Raw genomic sequence first — 19,144 nt, 5'->3', positions numbered from 1 at the left:
CGTGGAGTCGCACTCTCGGCGTCTCGGCACTGACTGGAAGCCGCAAGCGGCAAATTGTGGGTGTTTTGTGGATGCTCTGGTGGCCATAAATATTTCTGCACTTAACGAGAAGACTGAGAGGCACAACAATCTCGTGTTTGTCTTCCTCCCCGGACGATGTCTAATGAGACACTCATTTGTGAACTATACTGATGGTGCTGATTGGTAAAACACTCCTCCCAGCCAGACATCTGCTTATCTCATCCGACACGACCGATTTAAAATTCTCCTCTCTGCGCGTTTATACTTTAACAAATTGCTCCAGTGTCTTCCAAGGCGAGAGATAAATTTCTCTCTCGGAGATTTATGCTTTCTTTCTGCACTTCTCAACATCAATTGTGTGACTCTCGGCCAAATCGAATTAAAGTGCCAAGCGAAGGGAGATTTCTTGCCAATCGACAAATTGTCCGCCAATTTTTTTCCCTTCTTTCCACTCTCAATAAGCAACATTTGACGCTCTGGGACAACTTCTCACGTGGCCTAAAGTGTCCACTTCCGTTGCCAAACACCAAATAGGTGAGTGGAGGATCATTCATCTCAATTACCGCACTTTGTGGGGGGTTTTGCTGGATTTCGGGACGGTCGTTGGGTGAAATTGCCAGTGAGTATATGAAAGTTTTGATGAGTGCATTGAAATGGATTGGACACGAGGGATGCAATTTTTCCGCACTCACCCACACACTTCGGGTGGCATAAATTGCAATCAATACAAGCAGACACTTCTGGCACTTATTCTGTGTTATATTGGTAAATGGCAATGGAGGATCTGCGGTGGTTTGTCGATGTCACAAGGATCCACTTTTGCCGCATTACCAGTACTTGTAAGCTGTCATATTCACGCTATTTTGCGCCAATCGCGCCAAAATGCCTCCGCTAAAGTGGTGGACACTCAGCTGGACTGGCGCTTATTTTGCAGATTGATTGAGAGGCTCATCACCTGAGCTCTTAGCGCGATTATTTCAAGTGCGTCACAGCATTTTCCCCCAAACAGACAATTTCGATGGATTTCGTCGCCTTTCTCACCGGAAATGCTGACGGAGTTCTCAAAAAAACAACTCAAAGAGGAGATATTGTGAAGCAGAAGTCGTTTTTAAACCACTTGATACATTTTCTAAGTTCTTTCTAGATTATAAGAGTAATTAGAGCAAGACTTTGTAAGAAAATAACCGCCAAAAACATCAATTTACACACCAAAAGTCGAAACATCCTAATTTATTGGCAAAATTAAGAATTTCTAACATTAAAAATAGGATTAAATTTTACAAAAATGTGGTTATGATTTGAATAATGTCCATTTTTTGAGTTTTATTAATAAATTTTTAGCTTAAAACACAATTGCGATAGTTGAAAACATATAATTTGTATATTTTAAATGTTTTCAGCAATTTTTATAGGTCTCTTAATGTTATTTTTTAGGTTATGATCAGCAAAAATGACTGAAAAACGATTGAGAACTTCTAAAATCTCTTATTAAAAGAACAGCGATCCGTAAAACACTCGCTTAAATGCATGAATTTGGATGAGTTGCAAAAATTGTGGCAAATTTAAGGATAAAAAATCAGCCCTTGGCGGAAATGCTACAAAACCACTGGATTGTTTTCAAATTCTACCCCTCGAAGGGTGACTTTCCCCACTCAGCATACCTGGAGGCTCCCTTGGGAATACATTGTTAATCATTTTAGGTAAATGTTCAGCCCCAAAACAAATCCCTTCGTCGCACACGAGAAGAGTGTTTATCCTCACTCTCCGCCTGGCTTTCATTTAGTGTAAATCCTCTTAAAGAGAGAGAGAGAGAGGGATGCCGGCATTCGGCCCCGAAAACAGCCCCCGAAATCTCTTGGTGACCAGTAAATAGTTGAGAATGGGGACAAAACGATGACCAGATAGTTGGGATGCGATAAGAAAGTTGAGGGCGAGTGTTTGAAATTTGTTTGAGGTAAAAGTGAGCAGTTTTGTGTATCTTGTGGAATGGTTTATGATGTGGCCACAGAGAGTTTATCCTGCCCACGACTCAACTTCTGCACATCGCCTTCCGTCAAGCCACAAATTCCTAAGGCATTTGTGCCGCAGTACAATTTTATCTGACCATCACCGTAAACTGTGTACAAATTTAATTGCACCACACTTTTGGAGGTTCTGGCTTTGGTGGTTAATGGAAAAGTTGGGTGTGTGTTTGTGTGTGAGTAAATTTATTGAAGCCCAAATGATTAACAAAATCCCTCATGATGAGAATGTTAGATCAACTTGTCGAATTCCTTCAACTTTCCTCCATGATTCTGCAGCGTGAATAATATTGCGAGGACATGCCAAAGGTACATTGTTTAATGAAAATTTGTGGTGTTTTAACTTTAATTAATTTTTCACTGATTCACGACGCGTGGAAAGTGAAAATGTTGATTGATTGCCTCTGGCAGTGCCTCTGGGTGGAATTTCTCGGGCTTCGTGGGGGTGGAAAACTATACACAAATCGCCCAACTCCTCCACCAAGGGGCCAATCACTGGCAAGTTGAGACCATTAACACTGTGATTATTCAATCATTTCTTTGATTATTTGTGATTATTACAAAATTCTGATTTTTTTTTTTGATTTTTGTCTGAATATTTAATTAAAAATTGTTTATTTCATACAAAATTCTGATTATTTTTTGATTTTTGTTTGAATATTTAAACAAAATTTGAATATAAGTGAATAATTGTAAATATTTGGAATATTCTGATTCATTGAATGAAATAAATTTCTTTTTTTATTATTTGATTATTTATCAATATTTTACTTGGGAAAACAAAATATTTTTGGTTTTTTTGATTTAAAATCTGATTGTTTTTCAATTTTACTTTGAAAAAAAAACCTTTTTTGATCATTTAATACAGAATGTTATTATTTTTCAATCTTACTTCGGAAAATAATAATTTTTTTTATTTGTCACTTTGGAATAAATTCATTTTTTGTTTGTTTTATTCAAAATTTAATTATTTGGTAATTTTATTCTGGAAAATTATCATTTTTTGAATATTTAATTCAAAAATTGACTATTTTTTAATTTTTTTCTGGGAAAATATTCATTTTTTGATTATTTTACTCAAATAGTTGACTTTTATGCAATTTTATTTGGGAAAATAATCATTTTTGAGATTATTTTTCTCAAATAATTGATTGTTTGATTAGAGAATATTGAGTTTCCTCAAAAATCGCCTTGTGATTTGCCCCTTGTCCTCGACACACTATATATTGCAGTGCGGAAAATATTGGCCAAAGTGCGTGATGATGATCATAATGAAATTTTAAACACTCTTGCTCGCGCGGGGGTGGCAAAAGTGCCTCGCCGCGATGATTGGCGAGCTTTCTCAGTGCGCGACTTGGGGTGTGGGCAAAATGGTAATTGCGCGAATAGAACGATGACGCCATATAATTAATCACAACAGTCATACCGCTAATTAAATTCGTTAAACATCTGCTGCCAACACTATATCTTTCCAACTCTATTACACAAATTCAATGCATGAAGGGGCAATTTCGATACAGGGAAAACTCACCCCCGGCACAGCCAAAGCACAGCCACACATATTTTATTGCATTTCGTGACAACGCGTCGTGCGATTGGGCGTAAAAAAAAAATCACCCACAAGACGCAACACGAAGGGAAAATCATCGGTAAATATCCAGTGGGAAATTGCCTCAGCAGTGATTATATTAGAATTTATGATTGAGAAGTGATTTCGTCAGCAAATACTGCCGTGGAAAATTGAGTGAAAATATATGCGAGATAAACACCAGTGAAAAATGCTTCAATTTTCCCTTTAGACAATAATCAAATTGCACCAATAGTTTATTTTTTACAAGCTCAGGCATTTAACGATTGAGCTTTGTTATAAATTAATGCATTTATTTCGATGTTTCTCGTTTTTATTGTGCGAAAATTGAAAGTCAATATGAATGACATGTGTATGAATTTCATTAATTTTATTTAATATATGCGCTACATATTAATAAATATCTTGATAGGATGGTGGTGCACAAGGGGCTGCTAATGTGGTTTTTGAGTGCCACAGAATCTTGCAATTTATTCGGGAATCTCCAGATTGATTAGATTCGTCGGAAGAAATATTTCGTGATTCAATAAGGACGTAAATAATAATATATAGAGAAAAGGAGTAAAGAAAAGGGCTTTGCTGTATAAAATTTGTGCTGAAAATTTTTATGTCTCTCAAAACATTTCTCAATTTTCACATTTTTGCTTAAAACTGTCACTAAATAATTTTTTCCACGCTTGAATTTATCCATTTTCGTACAGAATCCTTCCTAACATCCTTTTTAGCGCTTCAATGTCCATCCTTGGGTTTTGAATCTTCTTCTAAATACTCTTTTTAAAGCTCAAAATGTAATTTTTCACCTTGTTTTCTACTATTCTCGCTTGAAATGCCATTAATTTCGCATTTTCGCGTCCTTTTCCTGCCTGTTTCACACATTTGCACATTCTTTGACTCTGGCGTGATCCTGATTAAGAAACTCACCTTTCTAACTGATTAAAATGATAAAAATTCAAATCAAAGAACGGAATATCCCGAAATATGTTGAATATTAACCAAGAAAAGTCTTTTTAAATTAAAATTCAACACTATAACTCTCATTTTTCACGGGAAAAACCTTGGAAAAGACATTCTAAGCTCATCATAATCACTAATTTGGGGGTAAAAATGGTTGAATTGATACTTAATTCAATTCTTACATTTATATTTATGCGCTTTTCGGTAAATTCTACACCAAAATATATTTTATCCTGTTTCATTTCGTCTGTTTGTTAAGAAAAACATCTAAATTGCAATTAAATCCAACCATTCGATGCATTTTGACTGCATCTCGGACATTAGCAACCCCTTGGTGGTGTAACAATGGGGAGGAATGGGTTACAAAAAATTACATATCGATTTTCAGGCGGCAATATCGAAAAATAAGCCCATTCGCAGAATATAATTTTTGTCTGGGGTAATTTTGGTGAGGCTGGAAGAACAACCGCCCAGTGAAACTACGCTTGATTAAAATGTGGGTTGGAAATTAATGAATAAAAAATGAATGGGATATGTAAATAATAAATTGCTGTATTTTGGTCAGTGACTAAATTATTTTCCAGTTTTTGTCGGTGCTTTATGATGTATTGGTTAGATGTGAAAATGAGAAACAATCATTTGCAATGACCACAATGAGAAATCAAACAAAATTTTGATGAGGTGAAAAGCTAGCATAAATAGTGCAAGTTTGACGCTCACAAAATCAATCAGGACTCCAAGTGAGTCCTTTTATTCATTGTCACGAGTGCCATTTTTTCTCTCTCACGAAGACATTCTTTCATTCTGATTTTATGCGAAATTGAATTCGATTCTCCTTCAAGTTTAATTGTCTGTCGACGACACAAACAAAAAATCATTTCCCTATTTTATTGCTTCAGTCATTGTCACAGGGAAGAGGAAGAAAAAAAATTGATCAGGAGTGTCCTGGGCGCTAAAGGGCCTTCACACTCAATCAAATTCTAAGAAATTCATTTTATTCCCACCCATAAAATTGCGTGGAAAAGGCACGTTCTCGTCGGAGGAGAGAAGAAGAAAAAAAAGGAGGCACGACGAGAGTCTTCCTGTGCTTTCTCACAAAGGAGAACGCCTAAAAAGAAAATCCTTCAACATCACACCTCTTATCCTATTTATTAGGCCCGCCTTTGTTGTACAGACTGCCGAGGGAGAGTCGCAAATCTATTTACTGGCATCATCCTCCACTTTCACTTCACACTGTGTGCTCTTTTACAGCCGACAAGCCTCCGAAATCCACCTGCGATCCTCGCTCAAGATATGGCCACACTGAGAGCAACTGCAGCGCAGCGGAAAGTGCTGCGTTTTGTGTGGCGAAGCACACTTCACGGGCGGTGCGAAAGCGCTTTCTCACAGTGCAAAAGGTGCAAAATTACATTGGCGGCGGGGGTGGAAAAGCTCTCGAGTGTGGGTGAGACACAAAGGAGAGCGAGGGAGATGTGAAATGAAAGTGAAACCATAAAAAAGTCATTGAATCAAAACATTTACACCCCGTCGCTTACCGGAAAAAAGAGAAATCGTCTTCTAAATGTGTGTGCTATATGGGGGAAAAAGGTCTCGGGGTGAGAACGTGAATGAGGTTGTTGTCCAACAAAAAAAAAATAAGAGCGCACCGAGGGTGGGATTGTGAAGAAAGAGAGAAATTGCGGCGGGAGAGAGAAGCGTAAATATAATAAAAATTTAAGTGGCACAATATTTCCGGGTTGGAGAAGAGAGATTCTTCAGGTTGGATGAAAGTGAAACCCAGAGAAAATCCCCTCATGGTGGTGTGTGCCAGAACAGAAAAAGCACACGCAGGGTGGCACTATGTTTGGGGCGGGCGGGGGTTGAATGCGTGGTGAGCGGCTTTTCATGGGAATTTCGCAGCCTTCCCGACGCCCAGTGGAAAATTGAAAATTACTTTCCTTTCTTTTGCACACCGGAGAATTGGCGAGAATTTCCACTGCGATTTCCGATGCGGCCTTCCATCTTTTCCTTAAGCTTCTCACCGGGTGGAAATTTGCCGAAGAAATAAAAATTTTCACTATAAATAATTCAAGGAAAGGTACTCTTGGGCGGAAGACTCATTTGCAAGTCCAAAGATAATTCATAATTAATTCTCTCTTTGAAGCCTTTACCTCTGAACATTTCCCCAAACTCACCGTGAGCTTTTCATCGCGAGTCGCACAGATGAAAATCTCCTCGAAATCCTCGGTGACTTTTGTATTATTTTCATTTCGAGCATGTCCTCAAAAGTCTCTTCGCCGTAATGAGAAGTTAGTTAATCAACGGACTGATGAATAAAAACCGCCTTTGTGAGAGCGAATTGAGTGCTTTTGATGAAGTTGTTTGCGAATGAAGTAATCACACGTTATTTCATTCACTTGCAGGCTGTGAATTTGCCTAGAAATCCTTCGAAATGAGCTCTCTGTTAATGTTAAAGCTGACGAGGACGTAATAAGCAAACACTTATGGTCAGCTGGGCGCAAACAACGCGAGTCAACTGACCCTGTTTTAATAGAAAAATTTCAAACCTCCATAACTCGGGTTCTATGGCAATGGCAAAAAAGTATAACCACATTTCGGAAGCGTCTTAATCTGAACTATGAAAGTAATCAAAAATTTCTTTCAAAATAAATTGATCTTGAGAAAATAAATTTTATTATTGACTCTAGCGCCTCTAGCAGTAGTCAGACAAACTTCAATTGTTCTAAATAAATGTAGATTTTTGCTAGAGCTTTCCAACGAGCCGAAAATGATTAAAATCGGATAAATAGAACCGAAGTTAGAAGACTAGAATTTAATCAAAATGCACAGTCTAGTTGCCGAGATATTCAGTTTTAAAATTTTTGAAAATCGGTTTTTTTTCTAATTTAGCGCCCCTAGCGGTAATTGTATTAAGTTGTAATGTTCAGGTGAGAGATTTCGTTTTACAAGATCTTTCCAATGAGCCCAAAATAATACAGATCGAATGATTATAACCGGAGTTATGGCCATTTAAAGTTTTCAAAACTTGGACCCTAAAATTTTTAGGTCTGGAAGAACCTAGGTCCTTAAGTGGTAGTTCGTTGGAAAGGTCTTTAGACCTGCTAGAACATACTAGAATTTAGGCCCGATCCATGCCATAGGAATAGAACAAATGAGGAAAACGTTCTTTGGCGGTGTTCAAAATGGCGGTGAGATTTCGCCATAATTGACCTCCCTGATGCTGAAATAACATATTTTCTCTTGAATCCCAACGTTCAGTGCAATCTAAACGGTTCGTAATGAATTTATAGACTCTTGAGCAGCTCCAAAGTGGAAGTTTTCCGTGGAAATGGCGCGTGGCAAAAAACGACAGCACATGAAGCCACGAAGGTTGACGTGGTTCAACCGAAAGTGAGTCAAATGAAGTTATTAATTGTTTTTCCGACATTGTTTACAACAGAAGAATGTTGCAACACTGGCGGAGTGAATTAAGCGATGAACAATTTCGCTCTCCTCGGGCGCTGAGGCGGCGGAAAAGTTTCTTGGCGGAGGTGTGAGGTGGGAAAATCCATGAGGTCATCGTTGCAGATGATGGCATCACGCTGAAGCGATCTCCAGAGCCGGCAAATATTGACTCTTGGCTCAATGATATCGCGCCGAGGGTGGCAACTTCTCAGCCCCAATCTCGAATTAAGTGTTACTTTTAAGCGATTTATTTAACTTGTCGCCAGGGTGTTTTCGGGTTTGTTGCTGTTGACACGGCAATTAGTGGCACGCTTAGCGGAGTTGGGTGTGAATGGAAAATCTTGGACGTGCTGTCGGATGTGGAGATTTGCAAATGGGGGGAACTCAATGAGACGACGACAACACGAAGCATGGTGCGGTCTTGCTGGCAGAAAAGTAATTATTCAGCCCATTCCACGCTTGTTAAGGCACAGCAACTATATCGAGAGCTTCGTTGGCGGTCGTGTTTCGTCAAGTCGTGCGGATTTCAATTGAGATATTAATGCAAATTTCTTTAAGCTCCCCAACAACATACTTTGCAAACTTATGTCGCTTTTTTTCCCTTGCCCCAGAGGGAAAACTTTTCAAGTGTCATCAGGGATAATTAAAGAAAATGTGTGTGTACGCCCAAAAGTCAAGGGGGAGATAATACAGTCAGAAGTGGTGTACAGATCAGAGGAAGTACTTAAGAAGTGCTCAAAAGCTTACAAAATTCCAATCCTGAGTGCTTCTTTTATTGATAAATTATACCAATTCTTTGGATTTCCTTCGATTTTCACACAGAAACAATCATAAAAATCTTTTTATAGGTTATGTAACGAAACACGGACAGATTTAGAGAATAATTCGCTTTCTAGCACATCAAATTAAGGCAGAATTAAGCGTTTACATGCAAGAAACAGTGCTTTTCTGAGCCTTTGATGCCAAGAAACACTGCAATTTGCGTTAAACTCAAACATAACCTCAAAAATAGTCATGAAGAATTGAAAAATGTTCATTTAAAAAGCTTTTTGGACAATTTTGACTCTCAATCAGCAGTTTTCAGTTCATTTTGTGATCTAGAAAGCTTTGAAATTGAGTTTTTGAGGATTTTTTCGATATATTTTGAGGTTATGGTCGGAAAAGGTGACCAAAAATGTGTTTTTTTTTAGTAAATTCTTCCAGAAATATCGGATGGAAGCTCAAGAGAATCATGCTTTTCAGGCAAATTTGGAAGTATTTGGAAATTGTGTACAGATTAAGGGTGTATTATATCCCCCTTGCCAAAAAGTGGTGGCATAGAAACTATTAAAAAGTCCCCAGAAAGCCATTGATCTACCCTCGAGTAATCCTACTTCTCAATACACTTTCGCTTCGCCATTTTGGCGGCATTCGTCCTAAATTGATCCATTCAAATCACAACAAAAGGCATAAAACACTGCCTGAACATCTTCACAAAGGGAGGAAAGAAAGAAAAAAAAAAACCTAATTTATTTAATGTCCTCTCGTTGGAGTGTTTATTCCATCTGGCAAAGAGTGGCCCGAAGAATCAATATCTCGTGGCCAAAGTATCAAATGGTAGAAAATTGATTTGTAAAGTGTTTTATATTGTCACAAGTTTTATGAGATTCGATTACCCCAGAGGACAAAGTCTCCTTGCAATGGTGAGAAAACAATTTATTCCATCTCGCCTCAGAAACCCACTTATTGCAGTAATGCGAAGCGCCACTGAGGAATTTTCTTTTTCTCCACCGCCAGAGAGAAAACTTCTTTTGAGCATTTTCAATTGTTCATGTGACATCAAGTTGCACAAACAATTTATCATAATGTCAACATTCTTCTGGGGCAAACAGCAACAGTATGACTTTTCCATAATAGGGACAAGAATGCATTCGCTCAACAACACCATCATTAACCAATGTTGCCAAGGGGATAGAATCTCTGACATTTTCCACTGCGGTTTGTACTGGGGAAATTGCCAGATAGCTCTACTCTCCACCGAAATCCCTCTGGCGAGTCCTTTCTCCCACTCATCTCGTGAATTTTCACAGGGGAAAAAAATAGCACTCATCGATTAAACAGACACCCAAAAACCCTCAATCTCCCTAATTCTTCCCATTTGCCATCACGATGGGAAATTACTCATCATCACATTCAGTTAAATATTCAACTCATACACCATATTAACTATTATTAATGACTTTTTATATTCACTTTGGCTCCTTTTTTTTCACCGCATTTTAAATGGAAACATTTCGTATTCCAAACCGTCCTCATTAGTGGGGAAAAATACACCACAAAAAAGCCCATCAAACCATGTAAATTTATGGTGAATTCTGTGTGATCCAAATTATGATGATTTAATGATTGAACGGCTCTCTGCATAAATAAAGCATCGCGCGGCTGTGAAGTATTTTGTCCAGAAAGAATTTATGTGTCAATAAAACAGATGTATTAAATGCAGAGCATCGCATGAAAAGATAATCCAGCGATTGGCTGGAACCCATTAAATATACACCCACACGCCACCCCCACCCCCCCGACAGGCGAATGGGGATGAAATCAAAGTCATAACTCGATGGTTTATCAGGGTTGAATCTCTCCGCATCTCATGAGAACAAAGGCAAATATGGGAGAGTCGGCAATGATAAGGGTTTCCACGAAACTTTTAGGCTGGGAAATTGCGGCAGGATTGAGGATGGTTTTCTGCCATCTAATAGGATTCAATTGATTGTTATTTCAATATTTTATTTCGCATGATTCTTCGAGGAGAACCCTTGAGAATTCATGAGAACCGAGAGCCTCACAAATGACGATGGATATTTGACGATGCTTGGTTTTATCCGCTCCTTTTCCACTGAGAGAGAGAGGGAGGAAAGTGCATTAAAAATTTCCCAGCCACAACTGCCTCTGAGTCACACAAGTCCAATGAGAGAGGGACATATGCTCGTCCTGGACAAAATTGCTCAATGTTTCAGCGACAATGTGAGAGCATGCGAAGGAGGAAATAAATAAAATGGGTATAAAATGGATGAGAGACGGAAGAAGGCTCTTCTAAGGACGAGACTGCTGCAAATAATGTCTCCGGTGGAGAGAGAGAAAGTGAGGACAAATGAGATCCTTCTCCGCCTGTGATCCCGACATAGTCTCACATTCGCATTATTGGGCACAAATATACGGGGGTTTGGGGCGCTTTTCGGGGGCGCTCAGTCACACACAAGACAACAATCGCTGTACGTGCAAATGTGAAAAACACGGAGGAAATGACTCCCTTTATTGCTCAATTGATGTGAGAAAATCTGTTATTAAGAGCTTTATTGGTAATTCCGCACCGTTCGTATTCGGTTCATCTCACATTCCTCATCCCCCCCCTTTGGGGACGAAAGGGAGGAAATTGAGGGGCACCACGGATGAAAACGGAGAGATTCACACCGACTGATAAGTGCCTGAATTTGGCCTTCTTCACGCCTGACTTCTCGTCACCCATTGAGAAATTGATAACTTCCACTCGTACGTGGGATTTGGCGCTTTTTAATTTCCCACCAAATTGTGTGCGAATTCGCCTCTTAACTCGTTATTAAATCAATGCGTGAATATTCAATAATGCTTTTATTTTCTCGTAAAATATTATTTGCAAAATGCGCTCTTTAGTACAAAATTTACACTAAAGATCACATTGCGTTGGATATGATTTAATGTGGTTTTTTTTTCAGCCAGTATTGTGGTTATAAAATGGATTTAGAGCTGGATATTCAGAGTCTTAATTTGCTATCCTTTTATGCAAATTCCTCAACATTTTGCAATATCTCAGCCACAAAATGAGATATCGCCATGATCTCAGCGTCATTTGAAAGAATATGAAATTCGCATCATTTTTTGTCTTAAGATAAATGTCTCGAAAATCGAAAGAAATATCGAATTTTTAGCATCAAAAGGGAAAATTAGCCCAACACAAGGGGTAAATCACAGAGAATGCAATCTTTGCAATCTCAAGCTTAAACCACAATTTCTAGTAGAAAATCTGAGGATAGATTTTGGAATATTTGTGAATTAATATTATAATATTTGTGGATAATTTTTAGAAAATCTGAGAATGATTATACAGAAAAAATGTCTAAAATCTATCCACATTATTAAGATATAAAAATCTTTTTTTTTTCTTTTTTTACTAAAATCTAAATTCTACCGAATTTCTAGAAAGTACTTTGGAATTCTTCTAAAACCACTTTTTGTAAAATTTATCAAATTGTTAATAAAAATCTGACCACTTTTTGCTAAAATCTATCAACTTTAAATAATACCTTTTAATAATTACTTAAGATAGTTTAGATAATTTTCAGAGAAATGCTTAGTCGAATAGGAACACAATTTCCAGAAAATCTACCCGAATTGAACTCAACGCAAGCATTCCTTATGTGTCCTAAATTAACTTTCGCCACTGTATATCGCGATTACGCAACAAAAATTACGATCAATTTAGCGATTGAGCAATCAGCTTCTGTTTTGGATAATAAATTTGTTTGTCTTAAATTCTTTCGCGCAAAAATGTCTATGATTTCATTCTTATCTCCAGTTAGACGAATACACGCTTGCGGCTATGTTTGATAAGAAGCCCCCAGATGGGCACTTTGCCTATCACAATTGACTTTTATTGCTCTTCAGTCTCTAATGCTTTAACGAGTCACAATTCACGATCAGTTCCATTGGAAGTGTCTCTGAAGGTGGTCAGAATGCCTTTTGTCTGCGAAAAAGTGTCCGAAAGTGAAGTCGGGAAGAAATCTCACTACGTTGGCGTGACGGATTTCGCGTGGGTCACTGCAGACGCGCGTCCTCGTGAGGTTGGTCAGGAGTGGCGAATGGATCCGTGCTTTCTGCCTGTGTTCTTTCGCGAGAAGGCGGCTGAGATTGAGGACTTTGTCGTGTATCCGGACGACACTTGGGTCCTGTCGTATCCCAAGTGCGGCACCACGTGGACGCAGGAAATGGTGTGGCTGATAAATAACGGCGTGGACGTGAAGGCGGCCCAGGAAGTGCCCCTAAACACCCGATATCCTTTCATTGAGTGCGCAGAGGTGGCTTTTGTGAGGAGTTTTGGCTATAATGTGGCATTTTCGTGGCAGGATGTGCACCCTTTTGCCGGAGGACTTTGACGTTGATCAGGACAGCCTGCAGAGAGGAAAGAGCGCGCCTCGTCCGCGTCATCTCAAGAGTCATCTGCCCGCCCACTTGCTGCCGCGGGCAATTTGGCAGGTGAAGCCCAAGATAATCTACGTCGCGCGGAATCCGAAGGACGTTTGCGTCTCCTTCTACCACCACTACAAACACCTCCATGGCTACGCGGGGAGCTTCGAGGACTTCGCCGAGGCCTTCCTCGCTGATCACGGTGCGTTTGGGGCGCGCCCGAGAGGGAGAATTAAATATTAACCATCAATCTCTTGCGTCTCTCAACAGTAATTTACTCGCCCTTTCACAGTCACATTGTTGACTTTTGGACAATGAGGCACGAGGACAATATCTTGTTCATCACGTTTGAGGAGATGAAGAGAGATTTGCGTGATGTAATTCTGCGAACGGCCAAGTTTCTCGGCAAGACGCTGACTGAGGATGAGGTTCAGCTGCTCTGTCGCCACCTCTCGTTCGATGCCATGCAGAAGAACAAGTCGGTGAATAAGAAGGACGTCTTGGCGGAGATGAATGCCATTACGGGCAGTGAGAGCAGCGAGTCCTTCTCATTTATTCGCAAGGGACAAATTGGGGGCTTTCGTGAGCTTTTCACCCCTGAAATGGAAGGGAAATTCAACGACTGGACGCGGCGACAACTCAGCGGGTCGGACTTCAAATTTGACGTATAGAAGAAAAGTGTGGGTGGCCATGAATATGTACACAATAAATTCAACCCTCCACGCTTCCCAATTATTTATTGTCATCAATTAATTCCCAATTCCGGAATCAATTATATGAGCGCCGTATGGAAATTCTATTTATACTGGATTATATTGGCGGCTTGCGTGTTGGTTTTTCTTTGCCGTCACTCTTGGGTGGTTTTTCTTTTCTTTGTTTCTGACGCGTCGGGGGGATTTATTGGGTGGAAAGGGCCCATAAAAGTAAGCAGAGGACAATAAACAGGTGTCCTCGTTAGATCATTGCGAGGATTTTGAGAAGAGGGTGGTTAAAAACACCCCCCAATTTGAATCTACAACCAAGGGGAAGATAATATAATCAGAAGTCCTCATTTTGACATATATTTCTAGGTTATGTCACTCATTAAAGACTAAAAACCATGTAAAACTAGAAACTCTCGTGCCTAAACTGAAAATTTATTCACTTTATTGGTAGAATTGCGAGTTTTTATTCAATGAAAATCATGATTTTGGAAGTTGAAATATTAAAAACAATTGTTAAGTCAAACCTAACCTCAACTTTGGCCTAATCAGTAGCAATTATGATTAAAAATGCTACTTTAAAGGATGAAAATCACAAAATATTGTATGGAAACGTGAATATTAATGTTTTTAGTTACTTTTCAGCTGATCTTAAGGACAATAAAACTCAAATTTGGCTCAATATCAATGATTTCCGCCTCTTTCAATGTTCGCCGAAGATTTTTGACAAGTTTTAAGAATTTTTCATACGATTTAAGAATCGATTTTGTGTACTTCTTAATTTTGACGTATATTTTCTAGGTTATGTGATTCGTTAATAATTAAATAGAAGTTTCCAAAGTGCTATCAAAAGCAGAAAATCATCAGATATTGTGTAAAAAATCCGCAGAACAGTTTAAAAAACAGAGTTATAAATTTGACAGTTGCATTTTAATCTAGTTTTGAAAAATATGTAAAGTCTGAAGTCCTTGGAAGTGTTAAGGATTCATTTTTAAAATTGTGGTGTACAAATTATCCGCTCCTTGTCTAGAACACTTTGAATCTGTAACAGAATCGAATACTTTGCGACCTTGTCTTGTGATTTTCTTGCGGAAAGTCTTAGGAGCGCTTCTCCCTTTTCACCAGTGGGCGATTGGAAATTTAAATAGCGCCTAATTGCAGGAGTTTAGACGCCAAATGACCCCATTAACACCGCTAATAGAGAGACCCTGAGGGAGTGATAAAAATGACTTTCATTGATTCTCAAGTCGAGTGCGGAGGAATTTGCGGAGCAGAACCCCTGATGGGCGAAAGAAGTCCCCTGATTAATGGCCATTGAGTGGGAAATACGTAATTTTCTCGGTCATTTTCCCACTGTGTGTGTGTGTGTGTGATGCTCCAAAAGTGGAAAACAAATATACTCTGTCCACCCATAATTGCTGATAACAGCACAAGAAGGTTGTTTATTGTAAGTCATTGGCGGTGTAATTTGAGACACATGTTTGACCTGGGGAGCACTTGAGGCAAATTAAATTGTACGTCATTTGTTTAAATTGCACCCTGGAAAGGGTGGAAATCTGCGTGCGGTGCTCGATAAGGACTATCCGCAGATTGTGTGGATGAAGGCAATAATTCGTGGTGGAGAAGGAGGGAGAAAAAAAACACCCCAATTGAGACTTTCCCCTTCTGGCTCTGCGTCCTATCAATTCTCCTTGATAGCACAGATGGCTCGAGTGGATTCACAATCGTTTAAACTGCGTTTTGCCGATTTTTATTCCCCATCCCCCATTCGAAAGGCGCGCCCTGGGTGAGTGAGGGCTTCGGGGGGCGAAATGTTAAATTGCTACAATTCACATACACTGTGGAGGACTCCTAAGGCTGCGCTGTGGGTGGAAGAAGCTCTCGGATCTCTGTGACAATGTGAGTTACAAGCCCAAGAAGTCGTACAAATATGTGAATGATGCCATCTTCCTTCCACTACATATCGCCTTGGTTAGCAAATGGTAGCAGACAAGGGGCAGATATTACGATTGGAAGTGTTTAATAATTGAAAATGATAAAATATATCGAATATTTGCACTGTAAAATCTTCTATTTCAACAAATTGAGACATTTTCTACATAATTCTGTTTAGAAAAATCAATTTTATTGCCTTTTCTAGGTTATGTGATTGATTTATAACAGATTCAGGTGATTAAAAAATCCTGTAAATCATAAAAATTGTGATTAATCAGAGATTATATCCTCTTTTTCTTGGTAAAGTTGACCTTTTCCTGTTTAAATAACTTCACATTTGGTAAGAAATAGCTTAGCTGTCAATCATAACCTCAAAAATTGTCTTTTTTTTTCAAGTTTTTGGCAAATTTAATGTCATTATCTTGTAGAAACATTGTGTTCTTCGTCATATTCACTAATTTTCCAGGTGTAAAAACATTCAAATTAGGTGAAGAATGATTTTTAAGCCGTATTCATAACCTCACAATTTGATCAAAATAATTTTTTTTGCATTCTCTAAAGCAAAAGTAGAAAATCAAGACCCAAATATGCCATGAACGAATAAAAAAACATTAAAATCCATTTTTTCAATTCAAAATCTAAGGATTTGAAGAGCTTAAATGTCTTGAGACGAAAAAATCTGGATTAGATTTGTGATAAATCTGTATTTCGTGTAGAAAACAGTTGAAGAAGTGTAAGAAATGCTTTCAAAGACGTTCAGAAGTGTCTGAAGATTCTGCAGAGGAATTGTGGAAGTGTCAGGACGTGATGTACAGTGTTCAGACATATTATCTCCCCCTTGGTTAGGAGAGTTTGATTGCTATAGTCGGGAATGACATGATTTGAAAGAGGCGTTTTTCCCTCCATCGCACCAACATTTTTCTTACCATTGCTTTTCCCGCATTCCCCAAACCATCCATTACATCGCCTCTATTGCGCTCTTTGCAACCCATTTTTCCTTCCTGGCAAGAGATATTCCTTTTGATGGGCAAAAGACGGAGAACTCTGCACTTGAATTCAATGACAATGCTCAGGAATTATTTTTTGAATCTTGCGGGTTTGAGGAGGGGAAAAGTGGGACGCATTTCCCACCAGGCAATCGATTGCACTATTCTTTCCTCCCTCACAAGGATGAGGAAAAAAGAGGGGTTTGATGGTGGAACAAGAGGTGAAACTTTTCACCAAGTTGGGTGAAAAGAAATGAGAAACTATCTATTTACTCTCTTCAATGTCAAGCAATAAATCCCCATTGAGAATTACCTTTCCTGGCTGTGCCTCGGGTGGATTTTCTCGCGTCATCATTTATCTCCCCCAGGTTGATGGAAAAAAGTCCTTCAAATTGAAAGAATTGCTGGGAAATCCCTCGTGACGGTGGTGGGAAAAAAATTTGCCGAATTCATCCTTCATATATTCGACAAATTCCCCAGAAAGTCTCTTTCTCTCTCGCGTCAAGGATATTTTGTGTGTGTGCGACAAAATTGGCGGCAAAAGCGGCGGAGAAACCATTTAAATGGAGGGACTATTAAAACTTTCAAATTTAATTACAATGCCGCCTCCCTCTTGAGCAATGATAAATTCATTATAATGATGTATTCTGCGAATACAAGGCATCACAGGAAAATCAACTACACACAGTGCGACTTGGGGAGAAGGGCTGAAATCCTCTCAGTGCTTTTTAATTAATTTATTAAAACCCACATACAATTGCATTTCAATGAACACCCGCAGTGAAAACTCCCCCGGAAAAGCCAACGACAAAGGCATGTGTCACACACAGTTATTCCATCGTATTATTTACATTTTCATGATGATGTCGAAATTAGTATGGATGAGGATTATGTCATTTTGACACGGAAGGAAAAAGTTGAGGGATTCCTTCGTGCATGCGAAGTCGTGTGTGTGCATCTTCAAGATATTCTCCCAAGTTAATTGAGTCCTTGATTAATATTCTGATACAGACGCTGAGGTTGTCGCAGAGCACTTCTTCAGGTGGTCTCTCTTTGAGGCATCTTTTCTCACGGGGGCGGGGACTTTTTGCATTCGCTGCACGAATAAATATGAAAGTCATCAGTGGAACTTCTTCTTTCCCAAAGTTTCACTGCGCGAAGAACGGCAAGGGATATTCTGGGGACACACAAAAGGTACACCATGGATTGCAACCGCATTATTCCATTAGGCTTCAGCGAAAATTGCACTTGATGCAAATTGTGTAAGAGCGTTTACAGACTTGCTGATGATCCACGAGAGGATAAGCGAGAGCGCGAGTGTGTACGACTGACAGTTCGCTTAGCCAGAAAACGCGAATAATCCCTCGATATATCGAAGGTTCAGCCGATTTTTCAGGGGTTCGCGACGGCAGCGCGCTCGTACGAAAATGCGCCGAAACATTGTACGACTCAGGAAAGACAAAATGGCGTATCTCTTGCGAATGATTTCCTGGATTATTAAAATCATTAAATTCTTCTCTCCTTTGAAGTATGCAAATTCACTGACAGCTGAACACACCAAACACAGTGTCGCTAGTGTCGACAAAGAAGTATAATTCCTGAGTGTATACGGTGACAGTTCAGCGACGAATATCACTAATCCATATTTTGAGTGTGTAAAGATGCAGATCAACCACGAATTATCGCTGATCTGACCTTTACACACTACAGGCTCATCCACGGAAGATTGATCCGAGTTCGCGCCGATTCGTGGATCATCAGCAAGTCTGTAATCGCTTTTAGCCTCAAATCGACGCAAACTTGGATCAATCCTCCGTGGATAAGCTTGGAGTGAGTAAAGATCGGATCAGCGAAAAGTTGTGGTTTTTCTTCAGCTTTACACACTTAAATATGTATCAGCCATAATTCGTAGCTGAACTGGCGCTGTTCACACTCAGGAGTTATTCTTCTTTGTCGACACTAGCGACAATTTTACTTCATGTTCCGCTCTGAGCTGTCAATTGACTTGTTTCTTTAATCAAAAAGCGTGAAATTTTACGATAAAATTGCGAAAATGGAAGATTAGGGGAAGAAATGAATGCTTTTGAGATCTCATTCGCAAGTGATCCGCCATTTTGTCCGTTTTAAGCTGTCAAATATTTCGGTGAATTTTCGACAGAGCACGCTGCCGTCGGAAACACCATAAATATCAGTTGAACCTTCGATATATCGAGGAATCAGTCCTTGTACATCACTCGTCTTTTAACATACCTGCCTAAATTTGCTCTTTTCCTTCCCAAAGAGCATATTTTTAAA

The 19,144-nt window shown here is 39.2% G+C and overlaps 1 protein-coding gene across 1 annotated transcript; it reads left to right on the top strand.

Moving 5' to 3' along the window:
- The first annotated feature begins 12,721 nt into the window (after positions 1–12,721).
- On the top strand, positions 12,722–13,937 carry LOC132262251 (luciferin sulfotransferase-like). The gene is made up of 3 exons (XM_059761461.1): positions 12,722–13,108; positions 13,167–13,429; positions 13,498–13,937. Exons 1-3 carry the CDS (start codon positions 12,777–12,779, stop codon positions 13,896–13,898), a joined length of 996 nt encoding a protein of 331 aa, XP_059617444.1. The 5' UTR covers positions 12,722–12,776; the 3' UTR covers positions 13,899–13,937.
- The last annotated feature ends 5,207 nt before the right edge of the window (positions 13,938–19,144 follow it).

This window comes from Phlebotomus argentipes, unplaced genomic scaffold, assembly GCF_947086385.1.
Source record: "Phlebotomus argentipes unplaced genomic scaffold, Phlebotomus argentipes genome assembly contig_15, whole genome shotgun sequence".
In the NCBI taxonomy this organism is placed as follows: domain Eukaryota; kingdom Metazoa; phylum Arthropoda; class Insecta; order Diptera; family Psychodidae; genus Phlebotomus; species Phlebotomus argentipes.
Note: the sequence above shows the minus strand (reverse complement) of the source record. Positions and strands in the feature narration are given on the sequence as shown.

What these genes read in the sequence shown, in the direction of transcription:
- LOC132262251 (XM_059761461.1), top strand. Translation starts at nt 12,777, where the DNA reads ATGCCTTTTGTCTGCGAAAAAGTGTCCGAAAGTGAAGTCGGGAAGAAA. An exon ending in ACCCGATATCCTTTCATTGA is followed by an intron (nt 13,109 to 13,166) that starts GTGCGCAGAGGT and finishes TTTTCGTGGCAG; the next exon opens with GATGTGCACCCTTTTGCCGG. An exon ending in GGCCTTCCTCGCTGATCACG is followed by an intron (nt 13,430 to 13,497) that starts GTGCGTTTGGGG and finishes GTCTCTCAACAG; the next exon opens with TAATTTACTCGCCCTTTCAC.